Source organism: Podarcis erhardii (genome assembly GCF_964252035.2).
Source record: "Podarcis erhardii genome assembly, chromosome: 6".
Taxonomy (NCBI): Eukaryota; Metazoa; Chordata; class Lepidosauria; order Squamata; family Lacertidae; genus Podarcis; species Podarcis erhardii.
In genome coordinates, this window is record NC_138510.1 from 6,270,098 (window position 1) to 6,287,739 (window position 17,642).

Here is a 17,642-nt window from a genome sequence, read left to right on the forward strand (position 1 = left end):
TAAGTAGTTGACAGGTCATTCAGCTTCAGAAGAAAGGAAGTGTTTCACCCAACAGGCTTCTTAGCAGTTGGCAATGTTGAGGATGGTCATTGAATTGAAGTTCATTGATTTCACGTAGGTTTGTATTCTTATCATCAAATGAATGTGCATCTCTTGTGAACAAAGCCTCATGCAGGAACCGAAAATGCATTGTGGAATGGGCTTGCGTGTCTCTGCAGATCTAGTGCTGGCTACTGTTGGAAGACAAGGGACTTGGGCAGGTGGGTGGTAGATATTTTGATGTTGCAGGAGGGTGAGAGTTGGCAACATGCAAAATGCCAAGTCCTATAAGGCCATGTTGAAAAGAAAGTCTCAAAAGGTTTATTGTATTTGCAAGATTTTAAAGCCACGTGCTACTAGAAAATACCAAAGTGGTGTATAGAAAAGAGAAAGTGCATAGCACAAAAGCAATATAAAAACAACATACAGGCGATAAAACTGCTGCCAGTGGACCAAATAAATAAATAATTGGAACTGATTTGCAAACTGATGTTCCTAGATGGAATTCAGCTGATGCACCACACTATCAGTTTTGTAGGATTTGGTCATACTAAGTGGGAAGCCTGGTACACAATGCACTGAAATAACATCAGCTTGGGGGGCTTTGTGCCACATATGCACCTCAGCAGTGCTTATGTGTCTCAGGTCGCTAGTCTCAGGCCACACGTTTGTGCAAAAGGGCAGGGAGACGTTACTGGACAGCTTTGAAATTGGACCATAGCCCAAGAATTGATGCATTTGACATAAAGAGATATTAAATAATGATTATTTACTGCATTTATAGCCCACATTTTTCTTTAAGGAGCTCAGGGGGGTGTACATGGCTGTCCCCCTCCCCAGTTACTGGCCCAAAGTCACCCAGTGATCATTGTGGCTGAGCGGGGATTTCAACCCTGGTCTCCCAGGTCCTAGCCCAACATTCTAACACCATACTACATTGGCTCTATATTGAAGATCCCAGTGGCTGAAGATTTCAAACCATTGCTTAATTTCATGTCAGCGTGTAGGTGTTCTAGAGGTGGGCCTGGTCAATTGGCTTTGTGAATTCAAAGGAAGAAGTTTATCAGGCTCTTTGAAAACCTCCTCATGTGCTGTACAAGCTGCATGTAGAGGCCTGATCATTAGAACGTTCACAATCTGAGCGTATTTGGCGTTCTTTTGCCTTAGCACTTTAGAAGACGAATGAAGTATGTCAGCTTGCTGGCTTCAGAGATGTGTTTTCATTGCCAAGGCAGAGCAAGCAACTTGGGATCAGTCACTCTTGTTAAGCCGCTTCAATTTGTTTAGTTAGACATGGGAAATACTCTTAAAATCAGCTGTAAAGGGAGGGCTATTGTAAATGACAAAGCATATGTACCTTGCAGTTTCCTTACAGAGTTATATATGTTGGTACTGATGTTCTATCTCACAGATACTAGTATATATCAGAGATTTCGAAGGTGTTGGATTGTTACTTTGAATAGCCCCCCTTCTTATTTTCTTGAGGGGGCCTCAAGAAAACAAGACTGACAGCTTTGTACTTTTTTTTCTTTCCTCCCCCAGCGACCAAATTAGCTAGCATTGTGCAGTGTGATTCCACCATGAGGCTGGGTATTAAAATGAAGGCACAGATGTTCACTGATAAAGGAGGGACTCTGAGTCACTGTAGTGACTCAATGAGCAGAGACGTTTGTTAATCTAAATTAAGTCTGACATGATACACTTAAACATTGGTTAAGATACATGAAAACAATGAAAGTAATGAAGAAATGTGGAGCATGATGGGGTTTAGCATATGTGCATGTCTGTTCCCCTCACCCCCCCCCCCCCGCAATAGTACTAACTATAAACTCTTAGTGCTTGGTATGTAGACGGTTAAGAGTGATGCTGTTTTAATCCAGGAGATTACCTTTCTTCATAGCCTTTGGAGAGAAACTACTTCCCTGCCTTGAATGCATAACAGATGGCTGGTGAGTGTGTAGCAAGGCATGCTCTTTAAAGGTACAGAACATAAGTGGGACCAATGAAATAGGGCTCCCCAAAAGAGCTGAATCTGTGGAAAAGATAGTGATATGGTTGTTCTCCAGAATATAAAATCTATACACATTAGATAATCCATTACCTGTGAAAAGCAAACTTCTAAGTTTTCCATTACAGTCATATCTCTTGTTACGTTTGCTTCAGGTTAAATCTTTTCAGGTTGCGTCCTGCGGCGACCCAGAAGTACTGGAAAGGGTCACTTCCGGGTTTCACCGCTTGCGCATGCGCAGACGCTCAAAATGACGTCACGCACATGCCCAGAAGCGGCAAATTGCAACCCGCACATGCGCAGACGCGGGTTGCGTTCTGCTCATGTTGCAAATGGGGCTCCGGAACAGATCCTGTTCGCAACCAGAGGTACCACTGTATATGGAAAATCTTTTGTCATCTCACATTTAAATTAGTTTTGCTTCCATTCTTGCACCTAACTTTTTTTTGTATGCAAGAATGTTCAAAGCAGAATGAGGCTAAAACTACATGTTTGTTTGTAGATCTGGGGTTCTGGAAGTTTACTGTTTGTAGCAAGGCAGAGATTTGCAGAAGAAAACTGGTAAGGCTGGGTTTAGATAATCAAACAGGCCATGGTGTTACATGCCAATCTGTCCACTATCTGCAGAATCATGAGAGCTGCTGTGTTGAGATACATGTTGCTTCTCCAGGTTACATTTGCTAATGGGATAAGATAGCTTTCATGCATTGAGAAATCCTCTGAGCAATGCTGGTGTAAGCCCATGTTGTTGGACCTTCCTATTTAACCGCTGTCCCAAACTGGAGGAGTCTAGATTCTAAAGTATCCCTGTCAGCTTGACTAAAGTAGGTAGTTAGGTTTTGTCAGATTAGCATCATGTTGTGACAAGTTGAAAAATATATTGCGGTATGACTGCTGATATTAATATCCTGTAGTGGTGGTGGCCAAACTTGGCCCTCCAGCTGTTTTTGGACTACAACTCCCATCATCCCTAGCTAACAGGACCACTGGCCAGGGATGATGGGAATTGTAGTCCCAAAACAGCTGGAGGGCTAAGTTTGGCCACCACTGTCCTATAGAAAACAACTGCAAGGGCAAAGATTTTATCCAGAAACTAGGACTGTTTGTTAATGGAAACAAAGTCTACCAGTTGAGAAACAAGGAAGGGACAGGACTCTTCTATAACTCTCAAAAATCCTTGTGGGTGCTCAGTGTTTAGAATCATAGATAGACTATATGGAATCATAGATAGACTATATGGAACTAGCCGAGATGACCGGCAGAATCCGAGACCTGGGAGAAGAGAAGGTTGAAGAAGATTGGAAGAAATTTAAGATTTATTTAAAAAAGCATTGTAATTTGGTTGAATGTTAAGATGGAGGCTAGATCATAAATAATTTACCACCACTAAATTAGATGCAATTAGGATGATAAGTGAGATTGAGGAAAAATCATAAACCTTTGGGAGAACTATTAGATTATATTCTAAATGAATGGGACATAAGAATGTAAACAAGATGATAAATTGCGGGCAAGAATTGACAATGGTGCAAGTGGGAGCGGAAGACGTGAGGGAGTCCAAAGAAGTTAAGAAATTATGTTATGATATATGTTACATTGTTTATTATATTTGCATTTATGTTTAAAAAATCTTAATAAATTTTTTTTTAAAAAAAATAAAATAGAATCATAGAATTGCAGAGTTGGAATGCAGGATCTTGTCCACAGCAGTCCCTGGGGTGGGTTCAGACCACCAACCTTCTAGTTCACAGCCAGATGTATTGACCCATTGTGCCATGTTCTGTTCAATACAAAGGAAATTATTAGTGCTAATTAATTGTTTAGTAGTAAAATTTTCTCAGGTATTGCCCACATATTCTCATGTTCTCTTTACTGGCATAATCTTAATATTGATATCCTTAAGATGCCAAATTCAGTCCCAGCTACTGCACTTTTGCAAGCACCCAGCAAAATACTTTGTCCATCTTACACAACAGTGAAAGTGTAAAAGTTTAAAGAGGACTGTCAATGCCATCCCGCGAGAATTTGGTTTCTGAATTCCGGTTAATCTCAGATGAACATGCAGGGAATTTCATGCTGATGCAGCTCTGTGTTTTCATCCTGCACTGCATTTGGGCCTTGGAGCTCAAGGCATAACTGCTTAATTTAAATAATATAAGGCACCTCAGTCAGAACTCTCAGAGCACAATGTTGTTGCAGTGCAAATGAAATTTAGCATTAAATGTGAATGTATTGGATATTCTGGTTTGTATCTAATAAAGTCATAGAGTACTTGAAATTAATGAACTTAAGATGGTCATGTCCATTTTAGTGGGTGCACTCAGAGCTCATATATTAAACCCAGATGCCCCTGTTTCAGTGGGTCTGTTGCATTTGAACAGTTGTGTTGCTGTAGAAAGTGCAGAAGTGGATTCCAGGCATATATGCAAACCATCCTTACAGCTGGGATCATTATGCCCACTGAGTCACATAGCTTTCCCCCATCTTAACATGGCTGGGGGAGGGGAAGGATTTGTAAAATGCCTGCTTTTTTATTCTAGCTGTTGCAAGTCTTATTTCCTTTACACACTCACACACCCCACTAAATTTCTTTACCCACCACCAGGATGGGAGCATGATTTGCCTCTGGTATGCAATGCATCTAGTTCTTTGGAAGAGGCAGCCTTGAAAACCAAATAATGCTCAGTTTTGCTTTGTTTTTATAAGCATCTTTTGTTGAGAATAGATAGGCCCGTGCCACCAGACAGAGAGAGAGAGAGGGGGGGGGGAGGGAGGGAGGGAGGGTTAAGCTGGCTGAGAGCCACGTGCTTTAAAAATACCTCCTCCAAAGGCCTATTTAATCTAGTGTGGGCTAGCTGAAATGACCTAATCCAAAAATAGCCAGCAGCCTCTTTTCCCAACGTGTCTGCTGCTGAAGAATGGCAGCTCTTCGTTTTGTTAGCAGCATTGTTGTGTTGGGCTTGATTTTGAGGGGGTTTGGATGTGAAAATGTGAACCCAAGCATAGGATTTTTTTTAAGTGCCTGTGTAAAATCAATTTGCCTTTTTACTATAATGCCTCCAAAGGCTGAATTACATCCAGTGAATGTTGATAATATTGTACTTGTCATCAAGGTATTAACTGGATTCTTTGGTTGGTTTTAAGCATTAACGTTCATGGAATCATAAGAGGACAACATTCATAGTGATCACATCACTTTGGTGCTCTTTCAGCTGTGCTGGCTACCAATTTACTTCTGGGCTCACTCTGAAGCTCTTACTTTAACCTTTAAGGCCCTAAGCAGTCTGAGTCCATGATACCTTAAAGACTGCCTTCTTTTATATGAACTTGTCCAGATGCTCCATTTTCAAGTGATGCTTTGTGGATGGTCTCCCTGCTGTCCAGTGTTTGAGATGCAGGTCATGGTCTTTTGCAGCCTTCCACACTCCACTGGGAGCCGGTAAACGATTCCACCTGGGCTCCACCGTAACCAGCAACCTCTCTCATCAACGCTGAGCTAGGCAAGCGTATTGGCAAGTCAGCTATGGCAGTGGCTCGCCCCTTCAGAAGGGTATGGGAGTATGTGATGCTAATGACCAATACCAAGATGAAGGTCTACCAGGCTTGCATGTTGAGCATGCTATTTTATGGTAGTGAGATGTAGGCAGCTTGCACCTGCCAGGAGCAACGCCTTCCACATGCACTGCTTCAGGGAGGTTTGGGGCATCACATGGCAGGACAGAGTTTCAAACAAAGATGTGCTCTCCCAGCATATTCTGTCTCAGTGATGTCTACGCTCGCTTGGTCATGTCCGCAGAATGGAAGAGGGCAGGATCCCCAAGGACATGCTAGTAGCTTTTGATAGCCATCTCCTTCATGAAGTTGGTGCCTCCTGTGGGAGTAAGTTCCAGAGTTTAACTGTGCTGCATAAAGAAGTGCTTTCTTTTATGTACTACCAGTTATGTGGGTAGTAAAAAAAGTAGCTGAGAATCATTTTGCATTTTGATCATGCATTGGAATGTTTTAACATAGCATTTCCCAAATCTGTATGTACACACACACACATTATGTGTGTGTGTGTGTGTGTGTGTGTGTGTGTGTGTTTATGCTTCACTTCTTGGCCCTAAAAAGCCCCCTCCCATGATCAACGATAAAATACCAGAAACAGTAATATAATTAAATTAAATTTGGGATGGGGAGAGAGAATCCACACCAAAAGGGCAGACAAAATTAAAATGAACTTACCTCAGACAAAGGCAACCCAATGAGATGGGCGGGTTACAAATAAATTCATCATCATCATCATCATCAAGCACAGCTAGCACACAGTCACGCTGGCGGGGCCTTTTGAGAGTTGTAGTCTAAAACATCTGGAGAGCATCAGGTTGAGAAAGACAATGCCAACCTTTGGCGAGCATTGTGTTTAAGTGCAGCTGGCGTGGCAGCATGAAGATCCAGCTCAGTATCAACAGTTAGTTTTGTAACTGGATAGCAAAGAGGTCAGGAAAGAGGTTAATTTATCTGTGAAGTGCTAAAGGAGTCTACGATAGAATCTGTAGAAATGGTTATATCTGGCTTCTGTCCTCAGGTTTATTGTCATGGAAGGTGTAAGAACTTATGAGTGTTGCGTTGTGGATGGCAGGAGGACATTGTCATTTATTACCTTGAGGTTGTAAGAAGAATTATCTCTTTTGTGCAGAGTCAGGTGACAATCCCGTATTACACTTCTAAACCCGTGGAATGCGTCCCAGCCAAATGGGACAGCTCGAAATGTCAGATGGGTTCTGCAGAATTTGAGTTTGCTTTTCAGACTCTATGAACATGCATGACAGACTTGGTCTGCTGTGAGTTTTGGAGCCTTGAGCCGTCTGACACTTCTGCTCTTACCTGACAACATGAACAATGTTTGAGGGTTTTGTTGCCCCTTAACCATTTGGACCCTGCGTGCTTAAAATTTTGACATCTCTTTTGGCTGTCATATAATACAGGCTTCTGAAACTGGTGCTTAAAATATATTCTAATTATTGCCTTACCAGATGGCAGCAAGGCTTCACGTGTTTCTCACTGTGTCTCAACAGAGACTTACTTGCCTCACTCTAAAGTAAAGATTTTTATTCTAGGTTTTAAAGTAATTGCCCATGTAGCAGCTTCTACCTGGTTTCCGATTTGCCATCTGGCTCCAACATATTCTGTGAACTAGAATTCTTTATCTGGGTGCCAGGTGACCGGTGCTATAGTCTGGCAAACTTAAGTCAGGCCCTCAGTGCTGTTTTGAAAGAAAAAGTACCTTTCAAATGCATTGAGCATTTCCTTTTCTTAATTGCTCTTTGCCATTATATATGAGTATAATTATGTCCATCATTAGAACATTGTACATAATACTGGCTTTCCCACACTGAAATAATTAATCATTATTATATGGCCAGTGACATGGATTTTCTGGAAAATATTCCTCTGCACAACAAGGTGTAATTTGCATTGGAACAATTTCTGATGCCCTATTTACTTGTTTTTAGTAAAACTGCCAAGCTTGCCTATAATCTATTTGTGGTTCAACGCCATCCATAGTTACTGATGAACTTACAAAATGAAAAGTTTCCCTTGGGAAAATAAAGGACTGATTTTTTTACCCCATTCTTTGTCACTGATCATGGCTGAGAGGAAGAAGGTGCTGAAAGGAGCGATTTAAGTGATGGGGGGAGGCGGGTTTGTCCCATGAATATAGGTTGGTTGAGACACTATGGCTCTACGCCTTCGAGAGAAGAGAAATGTTTGAGACCATGAGACGTATGGACAGAAATGGATTCTCAAAATGCAAATGCCTGGAGTGCATCGACTGGAATGGAGAAGCAGGAGGTCTAAGACATTGAAGCAAATACTTCATGGAACATGTAACTTAACTAAAGGAATTCACTACCATAGGATGATATTGTGATCATTACCATAAAAAGGAGGGGGGAAAACATGCTTTGATTATTAAGCATGATGGTCATACCCTCCATGTTCAGGAATAACATCTCTTGATTACCCTTTACAGGGAAATATCAGTATTGGTTAGATATAGTCATCATAAGATTTTTGTGAGCTTTTCTGGGCAGCATACTGTACTAGATGGACCCATTATGGTAACTGGGTCCTTATTAGCTCCCCAGAACCCATTTAGCATTAATTTGCATCTAAAGCTAGACTACAAAGTGTTGCTTGGATTCTAACGGGCATTTTTAAGGTTACCAAAAACATACTGCTTATGTTCTGCAAGAGTTTTCTGACCCCTTTGTTGTGTACAGTTTTGATGGGAGGTTAATAGCTATACATAAACAGCAATTACGAACTGTGATATGGGATTTTTTGCTCCTCAAGTAGTACAGGGGTCAAAGAAATAGTAGACTGGTTCACACACTGTGGCTAAGCGTGAAAAAGCAAGCCTGTTCAGTACTCGGAGCAAAAATTGGTGCAACTTTGCTGTTCCCCCATTTCTGCTGCTGCTGTGCAACTAGCAATTAAGTCATGGTTTTGCTTAGTGCTGCGTCCTAACCTGGTTTCGTGGGTTGCCTCACTTCAGACAAGCCACGAGGTGAAAGTAAAGTTGGCTCTTGGCTTGCCACTCATGGTTTGTTTGGGGGAGAAAAACCACAAGTCAGGTTCAGACAAAATGCTTAACCAAACCATCACTTAGCTCTGTGTAGAGCAACAGCAGCGAAACTGAGTAGTGATTTTTGTTCTCAAGTTCCGATGTGTTTGCTTGTCAATGCTTAGCCACAGTTTGGCATAGTGTTACGTGCGAACTGGGCATAGTCATATCTTCAGAGATGTTAGATGTTTTTCTAAAGTTACCCTCTACAAAAGGGGGTTGGAAGAAGCTTGAGATTATAAACCAATTTTATCCTCTTCGTATCACACCCTTCCTTCTGGAAGCTTAGAGTGGCATATATGGGTTTTCCTGACTTTTACTCCTCAACATTTGTGAGTTTGGTCAAGCTGGGAGATGGTGATTTTCCCAAGGGCACCAAGTGCATTTCATGGCTGAGCAGGACTATGAACCCTGGTACACCATCTAGTGTGAAATCCAGCACTCGGCCCAATTATAATTTTTGTCCTATACTCTTTTCTCTCCAGGTTAGCTCAAGATGGGAGACCAGAGGCAACGCTCATTGTCTACGTCTGGGGAATCATTGTACCATGTTCTAGGACTGGACAAGAACGCCACCTCAGATGATATTAAAAAGTCATACAGGTAAGGAGGCCAAGAACTCGCTCTGAACATAGCATACATTCTAATACAGCCAGCTTGCTTCATGATTATCGTTCCATAAGTTTCTGCTATCTCTGAGATGCTAAACACTGCAAGTGAGGCGATTACTCGTACTCCATTTGGGTTATCTGAAACATAGATAACTATGGTTTCTATCTGGAAAAACCCCACAAAACATGATAATAGGAATCTAACTCAGCTTCCTTGTTTAAAGTAGTTGAGTAGAAGAAAGCAGACAAACTTTATATACTCCTTTTACACAGTACACTATTTGCTCTAGCTGTATCTTGTGATGATTTTGAGATAAGTAGAACCAGAGATTGGTTCAGTTATATTTTCAGAACGTCAGCTCTTTCAATCATAGGTCATACCACTGAGTAATAAAATCTCTCCTAAAGTTTGGAACATAATAGGGCTTGAATCATGATCTATAGTTTTCTTGTCAGTCCACATAATACTGCTTTTATAAAGTTGTGTCTTCATCACAGCTATTTTACAGGGCAGCAATGGAAAAAGAAGGTCCAGTGACTCAGTGGTGAGTCTTGTCTTGGGAATAAATCTTAGCTGTAGAGATCAGTCTGCTTTTCGCACCAAATTTTAAATCACATTTTTTTAAAAAAAAATAATCAAAACTTTTCATGCTTTTGCTTTAAATTTTTTGGGAACAGTGGAAGATAAAAGTCCATAGGCTAAATAGATGTGCTGGTGAATCAGCAGTAGTCTTCTAGGCATGAGTCTGAGAGGTTTTTTTCTTCTTTACTCCGCTTTCCCCAGGGAAAGCCACAGTTTACTGCTGAATTGGAACAAACGTCAATTGAGTTTTCTGCAGATTGACATATGTTTCAATTCAGCAGTAAACAGTGGCTTTTTCCTGGGGAAAACAGCAGGCCAAAGGAAAATCTCTCGGACCCGTGTCTAGAAATCATGAGAAGAACAAGAAATCTCAGGACAAAGAAAGGGAAGTGAGGATGAGCCCAGAGGTGAGTTCAGGGGGCATATTAGTGATAAACTGCAATGAACTAAATTTTGCACTAGGGGTCAGCAGTAAACCTTTTCACAACGGTAAGTGATTTAGTGAGCAAGGTACTTTTCCTGAGTTTGCACTAACTCAGGGTAGAAACGCTGGGTTCCAAATAATAAACTTTAATTGTATTCCCACTATTTCTCAGAAGAGAAACAAACAATAGGAGATTTGTGGAGATTCTGGCTGCAGGTATTGTTTTGTGAACAGAAATTGGTGGAAATGTATCTGAAGAAGTGTGCATGCACATGAAAGCTCATACCAAGAACTAACTTAGTTGGTCTTTAAGGTGCTACTGGAAGGAAAAAAATTTTATTTGGTGGAAATGTATGTTAGCTTTTGTTGTACCATCAATATAATGCAGCTTCCTATGTTCTGTATCACAGTGAATCTTCCCCTTTTTTTGAAAAAAATTATATTATTCCTTGCCGTAAATGGGTAGCTGTGCATCTGTCTGGAAATATTAGTTTTTTGTTCCTCTTGATGTGGAAGAGTCAACCGGCAACTGCAGTTCTCTGCTTTGGGCAAACATCTGCTTGAAGTTGTATCTCTCTCATGTGACTTTTGAGACAAGGCGCTCTTTGCAGGATATTTATGTGCAGAAATTGACAGTCTCTACAGAGTAGCAGCTACTTGTCGTTTTCTAATGGGCTTTTGCTCTTCATATAAACCAGCCCTACATTGCCTATGTTGGATGCTTTCTGCCATTACGGACTAAATCTGGGCACAAACAATTTTACTCTTTTTGACTCGAGCAGCTGTACGCTGTAAAAATTTGGCAGTGTCAGAAACTGCTGCAGAAAATATTAGGAGGGGCAGGGTAGATTGGGGTTGTAGACCTATACATGTTTGGGAGTAAGTCCCATTGAATTCAGTAGGACTTGGGTAAACATGTATAGAATTGTATGTGTGTGTGCACGCACACACTTTACCTTGCATATCACAGCTTTCCCAAACAGAAACAAGCCTGCATTTCATATTGTTCGGCAGCTAAGAAAAAGGTGAATTCCATTCTAGGGAACATTAGGAAAGGAATTGAAAATAAAACTGATGCCATCACAAAAATCTATGGTGCGGCCACACTTGGGATACTGTGTATAGTTCTGGTTGCCTCACCTCAAAAAGAGTTTTGTAGCATTGGAAAAGGTTCAGAGAAAGGCAACCAAAATGGCCAAGGGCAGAGGTTTTCAACCTTTTTGAGTTCATGGCTGTGGGATACCTGGTAAAAACACCATAAGTTCCCTCCCAAACCCAGAGCCAGGCTTTGCAAGTGGCACAAAGTAGACCCAGGTCTGCCACCAAGTGCAAACATCCTTCAGCCTGGGAGTTGCTGCACTCAGTTCTCAGATTCTGCCCCCAGCAAGAGCACCCACATGAGACTCGCGTCAGACACGTTCATACCTTACTTTTTAAAAAAAGGAAAACAAGGTGCACCCAGAAGTGTGAAGAGGCCCCCAAAGGAGGTGGGACTTCAAGGCACCTTGTGGAATAAAGGCAGGGAGCCAACAGCACTGTCTTCCCCCACTTCTCTTACAAATGGGGCTTCCAGGTCAACTATCTCTATACCATGACAAGCGAAGGTTTGCTGAACCTCAGTATCCCAACTCTGAGATGCCTTGATGGACGCAGAGCATGCAACTTGTTTGAGTCCTCTTCCTTTTCAGTTTAGAGAAACAGTGAGTAAGGGGCAACATGTTAGAAGTTTATAAAATTACAGCATGGAGAAAGTGGATAGAGGTTTCCCCCCCCACTTCCTGCCTCATAACACTAGAATTTATTGATACCCAGTGAAACGGGATTTTGGAAGATTCAGGACATACAAAACAAAGTACTTCTTCACACAGCACATAGTTAAACTATGGAACTTGCTCCCACAAGGGACAGTGATGGCCACCAACTTGGATGGCTTTAAAAGAGGATTAGACAAATTCAAGGAGGCTATTAATCAGGCTATTAATAGCTGCTAACGAGGATGTCTGTGCTCTGCCTCCACTATGTTTCTGAATGCCAGTTGCTGGAAACCAGAGGAGGGTTAGAGTTCTGCTATACCCAGAGGCTGCTTGTGTGTTTCCTATTTGGTTAACCACTGTGAGAATAGGATGCTAGACTAGACGGACCTTTGCCCTGATCCAGAAGGCTTGTCATGTTCTTCTGTGGTTTCTTCTTTCCACAGGAAACTTGCATTAAAATATCACCCCGATAAGAACCCAGATAATCCGGAAGCTGCAGAGAAATTTAAAGAAATCAACAATGCACACGCGATATTAACTGATGCTACAAAACGAAATATTTATGATAAGTATGGCTCCTTGGGTCTGTATGTAGCAGAGCAGTTTGGAGAGGAGAATGTGAACACGTACTTTGTGCTATCCAGCTGGTGGGCAAAGGTAAGCAACACAGAGATTCTCCTCTGAACATGTTTTTTGTGTAGCACGATAATAATCCCATACAGGATGAATTTTCAACAGTTTTTAGGAACCTTGAGCAATTCTGCTGCCTCCCCAGTAGGTATGTTAGTTTTTCAAGACAACCATTGAATCACCGAATTGTGGAGGGGACCGTGAGGGTCATCTTGTCCAACCCCCTGCAGTGTAGGTACCACAACCAAAGAAACCTTGGCAGTTTGGCCATCCACCTTCTGCTTAAAAACATCCAGTGAAGGAGAGTCTATACAGTACCAGTTTCCCAGGGAATTCGTTCCACTGTCAAACAGCTCTTACTGTCAGAAGGTTCTTTCTGATGTTCTAGGGTTGCAACCTATTACAGAACTCCATGAATTAATTGAACGAAACTCATATAATCTATTGTTCAGATTTGTGTATGGGTAAAAACGTTTCAGAAGCAAGAGATGTTGCTGCTCTTGTTTTTAGATGATGTGCATGTGCTGTTGTAGCAGACATATTTCTGTTTAGTTTACAATTCGTTTACAATTCTATGATTCTGTATGGAAGAGACATTGCCTCCTGTATGAGAAAAAAAGCAGAATGCTCCTTTCTAATGATAGTACTGTCGTAAATTTTGGCCTGTGGTGTCCAGTCACGATTAAAAGTTTTAAGTGCAGCCATTAAAAAATATCGATTCTGGCTTAAAATGGCAACTGATTTAGAAATATTCCACAAGCAGCAGTTATCTCTTGAAATTCCTGGAATGCTTTTGTAGGTTCCTTGTGGTTTGGAAGAAGATTGTTTTGACTCAAGTTTACAGTACAAAAAGGGTTGTGTGGTCTTTTATCAAAAGCTCAGTGTGTCATGTGGTGTCAGTTGTTGAAGTCACTTAACTTGCTTTCTGAATGTGTTGGTTTCCTGTTTTGATGAATCACCCATTGGGATACTTTCTTTTCCTGCTTTCTCCTGACTACTTTGTCGTGAGAGAGAAGCTTTTGTGCGTCATGGAGGAGATAACTGAGTGGCAAACTGAAACAGCTCCCTAATCTAGGAGTTTTGAAATGATTAGCTTTTTTGTAATTTTGTACAAATCAGGCATATTTTATTTTATTTTATTTTATTTTATTTTATTTTATTTTATTTTATTTTATTTTATTTTATTTTATTTTATTTTATTTTATTTTATTTTATTTTATTTTATTTTATTTATTTTATTTTATTTTATTTTATTTTATTTTATTTTATTTTATTTTATTTTATTTTATTTTATTTTATTTTAATGCAATAGCTGGACTACCTGGCAGTCCATGATTGAAAGAGCACATGGTTGAATTCCACCCACAGTAATTGATGAGAAGCCATAGACTGGGACAGTCCATCAACTGCAATAGCATAAACTACAGCAGTGATTTGGGAGTGCTAGAGCAGAGGGGTTGGCCTTTGCTTCACCTCAAGACATAGTAACTTGCAATTGTACGACACATGGGCAGTTTTTCATGAGACCATCATACGCGATTGTGAGGAGGCAAACCTTTGCCTGAGAGGTTCCCTTCCCATTTTAGCTTTTCTGCTACGAGTCAGGAGGGTGCGAGCTTTTTAAGTTCAAGAGGCTGTTTTTCTGCTGCTGATATCCCAAGCATGAGATCTAAGTTAAGTTGGCATTTGTTGCAGAGGCGCCGGTTGGAGACACTTTCTCTTTTCCTCTGTGCAGGCGCTGTTTGTGTTCTGTGGACTCATCACGGGCTGCTACTGCTGTTGCTGTCTCTGCTGTTGCTGTAACTGTTGCTGTGGAAAGTGTAAACCGAAACCCCCTGAAGGTGAAGAGCAGGAATACTATGTCTCCCCCGAAGACTTGGAGGCACAGCTACAGTCAGATGAGAGGGGTAAGTCTTCTGCTCTCCAGGTCAGCCACACACGGAATGTCTCAAAATCACAGGGCTGAGTAGAGAGAGGAAGAGGAGGAGGAGGAGGAGGAGAAGCTTCGTGTAGTTTCAACTGAAGGAGGTGCCTAAAAAGCATATCTGTGCTGCAAATGTGTGTTTTTTTCTGAAGACCTGGCTTCATGGAGATTCCTAAATATCTCCCTGAATGAAAGCGAGGTTTGCTCATGTACAAGATGGTGAAGAGGTGAGCAAATTTGTTGATCATATCATTTAGAAGATTTTATAACTTGCCTTTCAGTGGAATGGCCCTTGAGCCACCTCATAATACCTGTACATGAATTGCAAACACACACACACACACAGCCAGGCACCCCCTTTGTCCCCTGTCCTGTGGTTGGGGGCCAGAGTGTGCTGCTTCTCACTTCCGCAGTTCCAGGGCTTGTGGCAATTGCACCCGGGGGTTCTGTCTGGAAGGGAGAGGGAAAGCCAAGCTTCTTGCAAGCTTTTCCTTCTCTGATCCATGGGTTTGGCCAGGCTGGTGGGTCTCCTTGCCATAGGAGGCAGAGAGTGCAAACATCCAGTAGCTCTTGACTCCTGGCTTGATGGCAGAAGCTGGAGAGTGCTTCCCTTCATCTTTGCAGTCCCATTCATGGAACGATGGTCTAAAGGCACCCAGTGGGTATGCTTCTTTCGAAGCTAGTTGGTGTAGCCTTAAGAGGAAAGGCGAAGATAACATTTGTTGACACGGTTAGCAGTTTATGGAGTTTATACCTTGCATATTGCTCACTGTATGGACACCATTAACTAAGAATATGGTGTTGAAATAATTAATTAAATACAACCCTTCTGTCTGTTTAACTGAAACTGATGGAAAAATAATGAAGCAAACCAGCATCCTAAGAAGGAGGAACATTTTTTAAAATTAACGGCTGCACAGAAATCTTAAGTCGGCCTTGCAAACTTCCCTGTTTCCCCCACAATTCTATGCTGGTCATTTGTAGCTGCAATGAAGGAAATTTTTCTTGGATGCCCTTACCTGGTTGCCTAGGGACGTGGGTGGCGCTGTGGGTTAAACCACAGAGCCTAGGACTTGCTGATCAGAAGGTCGGCGGTTCGAATCCCTGCGATGGGGTGAGCTCTCTTTGTTCGTTCCCTGCTCCTGCCAACCTAGCAGTTTGGAAGCACGTCAAAGTGCAAGTAGATAAATAGGTACCACTCTGGCCGGAAGGTGAACGGCGTTTCCGTGCGCTGCTCTGGTTCGCCAGAAGCGGCTTAGTCATGCTGGCCACATGACCTGGAAGCTGTCTGTGGACAAACGCCGGCTCCCTTGGCCTATAGAGCGAGATGAGCGCGTAACCCCCGAGTCGGTCCCGACTGGACCTAATGGTCAGGGGTCCCTTTACCATTACCTTTGCCTGGTTGCCTAGAAGCACTTAGGGCTGGCAAATTGCTTTTGACAAGCCAGGTCTTCATTGCGTCACTTCCTTTCAGCAGTTTTAGGAGCGAGCTCTCTAACCACGATTTCCTTTTGATTTTCAGACACCTCAGATACACCTATTGTGATACAGCCAGTCTCAGAGACGACCCAGCTCACAGCGGACTCCCACCCCAGCTACCATACCGATGGATTTAACTAAGTTAAGGAAGCACTGTTAACTAGAATGGATAAGAATAAATAATATGGCCAATCCAGCACTAGAATCATGGACATTAGATAATAGAGTACGGGGAAGGGAGACGTCCTGCCACAATTAGAGGGCAGCCTCCGACCTGCTGAGAATATTTTGTAATCCCTTCGCCTTTTGTCACCTTCAGTGTCGTATCTTGATGATACATGGATGATACTGTAGCATGCAGTATTTAAAGCAGTTTAGCTTTTGGTCTTATTTCGTTTCCTTTTTTAAAAAAGAAAAAAAATTAGCATGTGTGGAGTTTTATGTTATAAATGTCTTTGTGTTGTAATGTATTGAGGAGTTATCACAACGAGTGTGATGGATACATTCTGCATTTTAAGCAGCGATACCAGCCAAAAAAACAATGAGCATTTTTCAAAGAGAATTTAAATTTGCCACAGAAGCCACCACACTTCCATACAGTTGAGCCACAAACATCACTTGAAGGCGGCTGTTGATCATCCACTTGATAGCAACTAAGATTTCCAGTATATCCCAGCTGCCCCTTTGCTCCTAACACCCCTGTCTCAAGAGCTAACCTTGAAAATGGCTGAAGTTGCATGGAAGGGATTTTTTTTTAAGGGAAAAAAATGTTCCCTGCACATCTGTTTCATCTTCTGAGTGTCAGTGGCTTTATAGTTAAGATGTTCTTGTATAGGAGAGGGCCAAAATGTTGGTTTTGTTATAAAACCAGACGTTACTTGAATTATCTCAAATTAAAGTGCACACTAGTTTTGTTTGAATTTAATCATTCCCCTGCACTATTTATGATCAGTTACTGCCATTTTTTTTACTTGTGCATGAACATGGAAAACAGAAACTTGTGTATGCTCTCAATGTCGCGTTTGAATGAAGTCTAAGCAAATAAATAGTCGAGTAAAGTTTAGATTTCTGTTGTTTGAATATGCATTGCTTTTTACATTTTTACAAGCACCTCTTAAAAAAGAAAACTAAGGCCACTTTACACATGCATTCTAGGTATGCATCTAAGAGTACTTAAAAAAAACATTTCTAGGATAAATGCTGCAGGTACAGGCATACTTATCAGGGGACTGAGATTGGCTATGGCTCCCTTTTGAGTGTTCACTGGGTGGCAAGCTTCAGTTTGCTGCTATGTGATGTAGGAAACAGATCTATGCTGACTGGATCAGCAGACAAAACACAGCGTTTTGGAGCTGAGACACCAAGTCTTCTATCTGTAGCTACAGCCACGTGGCTTCCTAGCACAAATTTGATTGCCTCTGTTCTACCTTGCTAAAATGGGATCAATAAGTCTGATCTGCTCTAACCAGTGTGCAGAGCTTTACAAAATTGGAGCACTGTGTGGTTGATTAATTAGTATTGCTGAATGGTTGTGAAATAACTAATCACATCGGTTTCCTTGTATGTAATGATTTGCACGT

The 17,642-nt window shown here is 41.6% G+C and overlaps 1 protein-coding gene across 4 annotated transcripts in view; it reads left to right on the forward strand.

The window, feature by feature from the left end:
* DNAJC5 (DnaJ heat shock protein family (Hsp40) member C5) overlaps positions 1 to 17,125 on the forward strand; it is a 48,722-nt gene extending 31,597 nt beyond the window's left edge. Inside the window, exons 1-5 of one of the 4 annotated variants that reach the window (XM_081868148.1) lie at positions 12 to 114; positions 9,143 to 9,260; positions 12,473 to 12,686; positions 14,395 to 14,566; positions 16,106 to 17,125. In XM_081868148.1, coding sequence (XP_081724274.1) covers positions 9,154 to 9,260; positions 12,473 to 12,686; positions 14,395 to 14,566; positions 16,106 to 16,203 — 591 coding nt within the window. In that variant the 5' untranslated portion in view covers positions 12 to 114; positions 9,143 to 9,153 and the 3' untranslated portion in view covers positions 16,204 to 17,125. The other 3 variants (XM_081868150.1, XM_081868149.1, XM_081868147.1) reach the window with 3 other exon arrangements.
* The last annotated feature ends 517 nt before the right edge of the window (positions 17,126 to 17,642 follow it).